General features: G+C 39.4%; 1 protein-coding gene across 1 annotated transcript; it reads right to left on the reverse strand.

Annotated features, from left to right (window-relative positions):
* Positions 1-146: 146 nt before the first annotated feature.
* tapt1b (transmembrane anterior posterior transformation 1b) lies at positions 147-11175 on the reverse strand. Its single transcript, XM_056372764.1, has 14 exons — positions 10983-11175; positions 8421-8551; positions 8217-8335; positions 7156-7318; positions 6922-7057; positions 6349-6446; positions 6189-6258; positions 5926-6006; positions 5607-5716; positions 4666-4725; positions 4311-4379; positions 4138-4214; positions 3833-4005; positions 147-2947 (listed from the first exon to the last, which is right to left on the reverse strand). The coding sequence occupies exons 1-14, from the start codon at positions 11158-11160 to the stop codon at positions 2694-2696; spliced, it is 1719 nt and encodes a 572-aa protein (XP_056228739.1). The 5' UTR covers positions 11161-11175; the 3' UTR covers positions 147-2693.
* Between the last annotated feature and the right edge of the window lie 120 nt (positions 11176-11295).

Raw genomic sequence — 11295 nt, forward strand, 5'->3', positions numbered from 1 at the left:
AGCCTGAAGTGACTCCTTTCACTGAAACACTTGCCACTGTTTTCCCGTGCACACACACACACACACACACACACACACACACACACACACACACACACACACACACACACACACACACACTGGTTAAACAGTCAAATCACAAAGGGTTACAAAACAAAATCTTGTTTTATTCTCCTTCTACCATGTAAGGAGATGCATTACACAGATGGGTTCTACATGAAAAATAAAAACATCAAATATCTGATTCATACATAAGCAGTGAGAACCATTCATACACTGCAATTTCTCTCTCTCTCTCACACACACACACACACACACACACACACACACACACACACACACACACACACATACATACTGACACATACACACTCTTGATCCTTCATTTGAAAGTATGCAGTTATGTCACTGTATTGACTGTCCTCCTATAGTGAGGTTCGACTTACGCCAGGTCTGTGCCATGTACAGCCACTAGATCTGAGTCACAGCAAAGCTTAGCATCCATTTTACATTCATTAACAACATTTTCTTCTGTTCAGAGGGAATCCCACACTGTCCATCACTTGTACTCAATTAGTAATTTTTTTTGGCTGATGAACTGATGATGTGCACTGCAATGTAATTGAAAGTGTTTGTTTCCCAGTCAAGAGTTGTTGATTTACACACACGTCACTATGAGTTTATGTTGGGCAAGACCTTTGTAACCTATTTTTCAAGTTGCAACTCTAATTCCTTCCCAGATAGCTGGAAATTAATTAATTTCTTACTTACTTTTGCACGACACAAGAAAAATATAAACATGTTATTTTGTACAAAAACTTAATACAAAGAAACAGCAATACAGACAAATAGTGTAGATCTAATAATAAAACCTAAATTTTGGTTCAAGTACAAATTGAGCAAGGAGATATGCTATTTTTGGCTAGCAACTCTGGATTAAGAAAACAGAGCTATGACTTGAAAACTGGTTAAAATTGTTATTGGCAGCAAACTTTTTCATTAAGCTTCAGAACAGCAATAAGTGTTGTCAAAAGGGCTTCTGGGTTTTTCAAAGATCACCTGGTATTTTTCCAAAAACAAAACAAAACAAAACAAATGTATAGCACGGTGGCTTGCATGTAATGATAATACATGAGAGCCAAAAATGAGAGCTTGGTTGGACTTAACGTTTGCCCCTGACATGCAACTCCTGGCACTTCAGAGCAGACGGAGTTGTTTAATACGCTTACCTGATTAAACAATGCCTCAAGCTTTCACGGCATCCAAGACTGTTTAGTAAGCCTGTGTCTTCCAATGCTCACAGCCAGAAGCCAACCACACCAAACAATGCCAACAACTTTTACAGACCAAACCTGATTTTTCCTCAAGTACAGCGCTATGGCAAATGCTGCGTTCACTGCTTTCATGCAATTACAGTGCTAATATTTTCCTCTTTCCTGTCATTTAGATGTGACTCACTCTAACATCTGTGTCTACGCCTTCAGACAATCTTAATTATTTTTCATATCAGTGTCAAAATAATGATGAAGAACTAGAAAACATGTTTAAGTTGATGCTGGTGTCACACACCATGAATTCAAAATGAGAGCAAGCACACAATGGTACCGCACCAAGACATTTCTTAAGATCACAGTTTCCAATATAAAAATTGCTATATGCCTATGTTGTTGTAATGATTATCCGAGGCTGCATGCTTGAGTGATGAGAGTACACATGAACCATATTGAAAAAAAAAAAAAAATCACTTTAAAAAGAAATATCTGCCAAACCTGTTTGGCTTGGAGGTCACTTCAAATTAATACTAGCGCTTTCACAAACCGGCACCGTCTTGTCTCAGTGCTTCAAATAGCAACACAAATGGCATGAGACTAAAACCTCAAAACTTTTATCTGTGTCTAAAAGTAAAAGTCCAAACTGTGTAACCGAAACACAATGCACTCATGCCAGACTGTACATAGCGTCACTGCTGCCATGTTTAACGTGTTGGACTTCACCTATGGACATCTGAGCTCCTCACAGTAACTCAATTCAAAAACAATCTCTTTAAATTTGCGTTGGTGTGTGTGTTTGTAGAACGACTTTGAGTTTTCAACAATGTATTCATGTGATAGTGAGTCTTAATCCTGCAGCTGAACACGGTCGATTCTAGAAAAAACGTTTTTCATTTTTTTCATATAAACTTTGTTTGAAATATTAGAATTTTTCAGACATTTGAAATTAAAAAATTAAAAAATTGACAAGTTTTTGTTCTGTCTAAAAACAACTCCGCACTGTACATATGATTGTGCTTTTGAACACCCACTTGCACAGTCCAGCTGTTACGTTCCTACGATCACAAACATTTCACATATGTAGTTTTGTTTCTCTCTTTGTGCTCCGCTCCAGCTGTGTACACCAGTTTTCCGCATTGCTGAAATCAATTTGCATTTCTGCAGGTTGCCATGATGACAACAGAATATCATCAGTCTACCTGATGAACGGGAAATGGACTGGACCAGCTGGAAACATCTGAAGCGACCTCTGATGCGTGTAACAGCTTTATGCCACGGCTGGTTTTGTCAGTAATAAATAAATAAATACTCCAGGGGTCAGATGCACAAGAATAAGTCCGGTCTGAGCATGCTCCTTGACCCGTATCTGATCCCTGAACCTTGCTGTGTTTCCAGGACACTGACTGGCTGTTCCTATGGCGTTCAGTCTATTCGGTTGCCACAGATGGTGAAGCGGTCTATCTCCAGCAAGTCTTTCTTGGGTGTTCTGGGTTTGAGACCGTCTCCTTCCAGTCCTGTGTCAGCATTGATAATTTTGTCATCGTCCTCTTCGTCAGGTGTTGTCAGGAATGTGTCCGAGTCGCTTTTGGGAAGTGTGGGAGCAGAGCTTTCTGCGACGGTGGTGGGCTGAGCATTGTCTGATACCAGTGATATTCCTCCTTTGTCTGCTGTGGGTTCTGTTTGCAAGAGAGAGAGAGTTCAATGTAAATAGATGAGAAACTTTAAGAGTAATTTAACACTGAATCCATTCTTTTTTTTTGAGTTAGTAGATTATATGCAGGGTTTTTCCTGCATAGGGAATTACTGTCAAATTTTGTGCCGCTACAAGTTTATAAATCTCTTCATGGAAAACACTATTTTCTAACAAGTGTTGGACTTTTTGGATTTCTGTCATTTGTAACTGCAGTTGCAGCATTGCACCGTTGTGGTGGTGCACTGGGAAAGGTGCTAGAACTCTTAAGATGTGTTGCTTGTAAAAAGCAATTGAGCCAGTTGAAGGTATAGTACACATGCATGTGTATGCACATGATCAGGATGGCACCACCTGCACCTCGTTTTGAGCCAGGAAAAACACTGTTATGAATAGCTACTTTATTACAACATCAATTGCTTCCGGTCCCAGACCAGAGAGTCCAATACAACAGAAGTTATTTAACTTTTTTTCCCAGTGAAAATCCAGAAATCCAGCCTCTAGGACTGAAGGGAGTGAAGTCACTGTCACTGCTTTTACTGTTGACAAATAAACATAAAGATGCTGCAGGTAATGCCAGCACAACACAAGCTGATACTGGTCAGCATACACGTTAATATGATATTATGATATATAAGCACTGAAGTCTGAAGGTAAAAAATGTCTGAAATGTGTTTGTGTGGAACGTCAATGGGAAAGACAGAATGACACTGGAACAACAATCTGACAGAGCTGTCAGGGCAGCTGGAGCATCAGGGGTTTTTCGGTAAATCAGAGGGCAGGTTTGAATGCATATTTTGAATTTGTCAGGGGAACATGTTCAAGTTTAAATGGGAGCAATAAAGAGAAAAAGGGACACTTTGAGTGCTACCTTGCTGTGGTGAAGTGTGAACGTGTTTTGTCCGGTTAGCTCTGGAGTTTGCACGGCTGGAGACGACAGAAGGTGGAGGGTCGAAGAGCTTTTCTTCCATATTGGCCTCTTTGACAAACACACAAGATGTCCCCAGCAGAACGATACTGTTGAGCACCTTTAGAGTGATCATCCTGTTCACAAACACACACAGAAAAATTTAAGTGCAAACAAGCAAAGAGAATTGATAAAAAACCTGAGAAATGCAGAACTAATAAAACCTATGATGTGTGTCCAAAACTTGGAAAAGACAACTTGACATTTACCCCAAGTAAAACAGCAGCACACACATAAAGGAGAGTGAACCCTGGATTTTCACTGAGCTGGTCACTACTCTGATCAACTGAAAAAACAAAACACAAACAAAATGTTAGATTTATACCGTATGCATTGAACATAATAGCAATAGCAATGAACATCTCCATGAAGAGTGACTGACCAGCAGAGCTAAGGGAAGCGGGATGAAGCCCATTCTCCTGGATACTGAGTCACTGTAGTCTGTGTAAGCCTGTGGACACGTTTAACACATTATCTAAGAAAACATCAAAAAACAGCATTTTTCTTGTTTCTCAACATATGCAGTAATCAGTCCACAACAAATTACAACAAAAAAGATGGGGATGAGTGGACATTTTCTCAACTTTGCAGCTAGTAAGTAAGTTCAGCTAGTCTAGCCTTGCTGATGAAGACAAATTAAATCAAGATATCTTCTGGAGGAAAACTTCAAATGTTTGCCTGAAACTTGCATGATGGTTTCTTGGAGAAAAAGTTAATGTTTAAGTTTATTTTCTCACATTTTTCTGTCGACTGCTGACAAGGTCAAAGGCAAGGCTGGCTCGGTATTCTCCGTATACCTGGAACATGACACAGAGTAACACAACACAAGTCAGCCAAAGAAAAAACATCTAAATATCAAAGAATTGTGCAGTTACTGATTTACATGGAATGAGCAGAGCGTATCCAGGTAATAAAAATTACAGGTGAGAAATGTGTGCGTAAAACCAAAGCTGCATAATATGTTCATCTGTTTATTAGTTGGTGTTGTGGATAAATGTAGTAGAGTAGAGGTAGTAAAAATGAGGCAAAGCAAAGTCAGTTAAATACAGTGTAAAAAAACAAAAATGTGCACACGAACATAAATTCACAAGCGCTTGAACACCAACTACATGTGAGTCAGGTTTGTGTGATTAGGTTTGACAGTTTGGAGATAAAGGGGTTAATCCCTTCTTGTGGAGATGGTTTCTGTTACATAAACATGGTTAAAACTCCTGAAGAAAACCAAAGAGGATGAGAAAACGAAGGAAAGACGAAGGGGTGACGTGAACAAGGTCGGCACAATACAAGAAAAAGCCTGGCAGTTTCCTTCTGATACTACAGAGTATCTGCTGTGAGTGGGATGGTGTGTGAGATAGTGTGTGTGTGAGAGAGAGAGAGAGAGAGAGAGAGAGAGAGAGAGAAAACGCCAGTTTGTAAAACACTGACACATCAGTGTAGATGAAGATGAAAGCACCTTTGGTCTCTCGGGCCTGAAGTTTCATTATTGATATTTGAAATTGTAGAAGGATGAGATAATCCTAACTCAATGTTCACTTACTAGATGAGATTTCAACTGCATCTCACAGTCTTCTTGCGTAGATGGAGTTTGCTCAGTGTCAAGCATACACATCAAAAACTAACCAGTGTCATTATTAAACTGTGAAAGAACTGTATGGAGTACTGTACTGTGAGGCCTCACATCAGCACTGATGTCGTTGAACTTGGTGATGAAAGCGTGCTTGACGACGTCCACGGCAACCTCTGAGGCTATCACCATGACTACATCGGGAAACAGCACCCACAGGTGGTCTAAAAACAAACACATTGAATCAGTGTCAATATTCAGTTCAATATTAGTTATAATGTGGATATGAGTGAGTCAGTGAAAGTGAAATGCTGAAACACATTGAGAGGACCTGAAGATGGACTTATGAGGAGCAGAGTGGTGTTCATATTGAACTGTCATTTAGATAAACCAGCTGTGTAGATTTCAGTATGTGTACATCACTGTTAGTTACCAGGGTTCCATGAAAACTGCTCCATGTTTCTCAGACAGACGATGAGCAGAAGGATGTAGTTGGTGAACCTCTCTTTTATGTCTGTGGGAAACAAACAAATCAATCCTGGATTAACCTACTTTGTACTCAGAGCGGCTGAGTTTGATTCCATAAATTTACCTTGTACTAAATCACCAAGTTCAAAGGCTGAGGCACAAAATGTCCAAAAAACACTGATTTAAGTGGCACATATTTGGCTGTTTTATACATTATTGACCACTTACCACTGTTTGACATCTGGAAAAGGTTGTTCTTTTCAAACTTCTTAAACACACTTCCTTTGATCTCCACAAACTGCAAGAAAACCCCAAAATATCATGACCGAACGCATATTTCTGCATACGTTTTACTCCAAGTTAATATGGCTGTGTGCCTCACACTTACATTGTTTGACATCATGATGGTGAGCAAAGACTTGTTGTGGGAGTTGAAGGCTACGTTGAGGGTTGTGGCCTGAACCATGATGAGGATGGCATGGAGAACTGAATACAAACATGTTAAGGAAAAGACATACTGAGGACTGCACTAAAAAACATCCTGCTGTGTTTTTTATCTGATACACATTTACTAGTATGCACTAGTAGTTTGAAGAAAAGCTGTGTGGGGTTGCAACTAATGATTATTTGATTATTGATTAATCTGCTGATTATTTTACAATTAACTGACTAATTGTTTGGTCTATAAAATGTCTGGAATTGTTAAATATTAATATTAAGTTTTCATCTTCAAATAACTTTTCTTATGGGACAGTCCAAAATGAAAAGGTATTTAGTAACTCACAGTTTAGAAGCAGGAATCACTGATTCAACTACTTAAATGATTTAATTGACTATTAAAACTGTTGTAGACATCTCTATTTTTCTCTATGTTGTTTATCAGCTCATGTACAGAAGCATACAATCTTACAAAGATACACAAACTGGTAACAACAACCACCATCCTTCTCAGAGAGGATACAGACATAGAGCACGGCCATGAAGAAGTGAGGAATCACGCCGATGTGCGCTCTCTTCTTCTCCTTGGGTTCGGTTGCTGTCCAGTACAGAGCGTCCAGGATGTCCTGGCCAAATGATGAGAAAAGGCGGTCCGCCACCTGATAACACAACAAGGGCGAGGAGAGTGTATGAGTGGGTGGCTGACTATACTGCACAGTCAGAGTTAGAAACACTGGGAAGTATTATTTGAGTGTACCTCTAACATGTTGTAGATGATGTACAGTTTGATGACAGACTGTCCCCTGATGAGGTGGTACATCATGGCGTAATCCACGTAGCTCATCATTGAGTAACACAATACCATAATGAAGCCTTTCAGCACATCACAAACCTGGGCTGGTTGAAGCAGGCGGGAGCCACTAAAACACACACACACAAAATACAGATGAAGAAAATATTCGCAGAAGGAAATCACAAAAACAACAGAAGAAGAGAGCAACACAAGCAGGTTGTTATAATCTGTTCAGTCAGAGCAGTCAGAGAGAGCTCTACTGCCCCCTAGACGTCAAGAACAATAATGCAATGGCTGTTTCTGTTTATGAATCTACATGTTGACATTTGAAACTACTCATTAAATCTGTATGTATCTGTCAGTTTGTAGAGCTGGAACTAACTATTATTTTCATTATCAATTACTTTGTCAATTAGTTTTTCAATAATTTATAATTGTTTAGTCTTTAAAAATGAGAAAAGTGCCCATCACAATTTTGCAGAACACCAGTCTGACCAATTGCCTGAAGCCCCAAGATATTCAATTCAAACAGATAATAAAACCAAAAAAATAAACAAATCCTCACATAGGAATGGCTGAAAGTTTGGCTTGATAAATTACTTAAAACCAAATACCAACCAAAATACTTGTCAGTTTCAATAGTAGTGTTTAAAGATGTTCAAACTCATCCAGAGAAAGGGTACACTCTTCTAAATAACTTGAACTACACACAACATAGACATCTTAATGTTATGACATGTTATAATGTGTATTATACTTTTGTAAAAACTGTGTAAGAGAGGTATGAATTAGACTCTACTGTCATTTTTTTAGGTCTTGAGGTATTGAGGTGGTTTATAGTGAATGTGTACAGAAATATACTGTAAATCATAATACTGTAATCAATTGTCAATTGTTTGAATAAAGCTTGTGTTCAGGAAAAAGCGTTTAATGATTAATTGAATGCTTATCGTCAATGTGGACAAAGATCAATTAATGAAAACTGCTTGAAACCCGCGCACCTGACACTTCTGTGTGAACTTTACCTGAGGCCACAGCATGGCAGTGTGAGGAGTCGTAAAAGGGCCAGAATAACTCTGAGGGGCAACAGCGTGAAAACGTAGAGAAAGGCATCCAGACACAAGAAGAAGCCGAATGTCATCAACTATAGAGAAAGAGAGAGAGGAAAATGAATTTATGTATTTATCACATATTTTTAATTTTCCAGAGTGAATGTTTTGCGTGTTTACCTTCTCCAGCTCCTTGGGGATGCGGAGGCAAGTGTAGACCCTCTCTCTGCGCTCTGTGTATTTGGCCTCATTGTGTTCCAGGAAATAGCCTCTGGTGAGCTCAGTAGTTATAAATCTGACCAGAGACAAGTCTAGATACACAAGGACGGAGAAAAAGCATTGAAAACATACATAAAGACCAACTAAACCAACCATTCTTTCTCAGGTCTCCATGATCAAGATTGTGCTCTTTTCCTTGAGCATGTAACCATCACCTGTCTATTGTAAGGAACCTCCACCCCCACACACACCCCCAACCACCCACCCACTCCACACACACACACCTTTGTGATACAAATAACTGCCATCCTAAAAGCTTTGATGACTTATATCCAGAGGTTAATAATGGCTGCCTGCTTGTGCATTTCCACTGCAAACAAAGATAAGTCCTTAGCTAATAATCAACCAAGCAACTTAAAATTAAGATTCAGCAAACCCCTTGAAATCTGAATTACCTACACTAAAACTAAAACCATGGACGGTAATCTGCTCCTATAACAGCCTCCACTACTCTGGGAAGGTTTACAACAACATTTTGGAACCTGGCTGTAGGGATTTGCTCTCATTCAGCCACAAGAGCATTAGTGAGGTTGGCCACTGACGTTAGGCGATAAGGCCTGGCTCACAGTCAGGGTTCCAAAGTTGATAGGGAGCCGTGCAGGTCAATCAAGTTCTTCCACAATAAAATGGGGAAACTGTTTATGAACCTCACTTTGTGCATGGGGGCACTGCAATATTGACACAGGAAAGGCCTTGGAAACACACTGTTGTCTAAAAGAGATGCACTGCACCATTTTATGTATCAAAGTCAATTTATTACTTACAGGAACCACTACCCAGCCAGTGAAAACAGTTGCAGGATGTTTTTTTGCAACTCTGAAGGAGCTTTGTTCTCCCAGGGTTAGTATTAGTACTTGTATTCAAAATTCTACTTAAGTAAAAGTATTATCAGCAAAATGTACTTAAATTATAAAAGTAAAAGAGAAGTGTCCCCTGTGACTGACATATGAATCTATCTGACATTCTGATTGTTAAAAACGTGACTTAGTTAAAAAATAAAACAGCCACACCAACACCTCTTGTGCTGTCTATTCTAGATCAGTTGTATCCATGTCTTGTTGTATCACAAAACCACAAGCTCACAAACTTGACACTGTACATAGTGTACTAATGTTTTCTGACTAAGAATCTGCCCTTACATGCTATAAGCTTATGATATGTTTATTTCATGTAAAATCTTACAAAATCTTAATGTTAAAATCCTAATCTGAAAAATAGTGGATAAAACTGTTAGATAATTGAGTAGGAGTTACTCTACTTTCACACTGAAATGTGGTGAAGTATAAAGTAGAATAAAAAGGGAAATATTCAAGTAAAGTACAACCTCAACATTATACTTATTATGTATAGCTACATTCCACCACTGCAGTCGATACTATCAATTTTAACAAGGGTGCATACAACATAAATTAACCTCCTAACGTTACTTTAATCAGGCTCAGTGTTTGACACTCAGTGTCTGAGGTGGTCGCTACACCCTGAGATCAATGCCAACTCGCTGCAACGCCACTAATGCAAGACTGGGCGGTTTGCCGGTAGAGACTATACCGTTGTGTGAGGTGAAAGGGGCAGGTGCATGCACGACAAAAAATTATTTTAGTCTTATCCACTTGTCAACACCATCAAAGTTTGCATCAGCTGCAATTAAAGTAGTTCAACTAGTGTAAAAGCCATTTGTGTCATAACTCAGTCAAATCTAAACAAAAACACATGATGCACATAATTTTAGATTTAATGTGACTTAGGCTTTACAGATATTTTTGCCTCCAATGTATAACGCAAGTAAACGTCCATAAACCCGCTTAGACGTCACAGAAAAAGATGCTTCCTATAAGTGCAGAACTTGCTCTAAAATAACCCCTTTTTTAAAATTTTCTTCAGTTTCTAACTTAGTCATTGACTGGTGTCGGTGCATACAATGGTGCGCAGCAATCAGGAACTGCTAATAACAAATTCGGCCTACCTAATTTTCCAAAATGTAAACACGTATCGGCTAAAATAAGGGACTTAAGGTGTATCCCACAGATTACCTCAGTGAGTCCATAGCAACATTATACTTTATGTATCTTTAGCTACAGCTGTTACCTTTTAACGTTTTAATCATAGATGCATTTACACGTATGTGATGCACAAAAAACGTCCATAAAATTTACAGATTGGACTACTTTTATGACGATTGGGTGGATTTTATGCTCCTACTGAGCTACTTTTTTTAAGCAAATCAGGCAACACTGAGCTGCGCCCTGAGCTGCAGAGACTCCACTGACTACAATTGCAACTGCGTGCTCAAGAAAGGTGATTATCATAGATAACCACACTTACAGTGCAGAAGTGTAATCTAACCCAAACATATTTGCTTGTGAATAAACAATAATAGGCAAAAAAAAACAATAATTTCAGCAGCTAGCTTAGCGCTGTCAAACTGAGGGGGTCTGTGGCTGTGGAAACGAGGCTAGCTCTCACCTGACAGGTTGCGTTTCTTGCCCTTACTGCCGCCATTTTTATCGTTGAACCCCAGTGTTTCCGTGACTTCGTCCTTCTCCTTGCTCCTCTCGGTTTTTGCAGTCTTTCCGTCCCTCTCCCTGTCCTCCTTCTCCTTCTCTTTCTCTTCTCCCAGACCTGTCGACAGCGAGTCCGCCATCTTCGCCTAACGATCTCAGCTGCTGCCTGGGAGACTGACATCTGCGTCACACGTCGTGACGTCATCACGCCCCGTAGTGTCACCAAATCGCCAGCAGGTGTCATGAAAAGCTCAGTAAGTCATTTTACTCCTTGA

This window comes from Seriola aureovittata, chromosome 3 (assembly GCF_021018895.1).
Source record: "Seriola aureovittata isolate HTS-2021-v1 ecotype China chromosome 3, ASM2101889v1, whole genome shotgun sequence".
NCBI lineage: Eukaryota > Metazoa > Chordata > Actinopteri > Carangiformes > Carangidae > Seriola > Seriola aureovittata.

Excerpts from the sequence above, each read along its gene's own strand:
- tapt1b (XM_056372764.1), bottom strand. The coding sequence starts at position 11,160 with ATGGCGGACTCGCTGTCGACAGGTCTGGGAGAAGAGAAAGAGAAGGAG. Across the intron at positions 6,259-6,348 it reads CCATCATGATGTCAAACAAT|TTTGTGGAGATCAAAGGAAG; the intron begins GTAAGTGTGAGG and ends GTTTTCTTGCAG. Across the intron at positions 4,380-4,665 it reads TCAGCAGTCGACAGAAAAAT|GCTTACACAGACTACAGTGA; the intron begins GTGAGAAAATAA and ends ACGTGTCCACAG.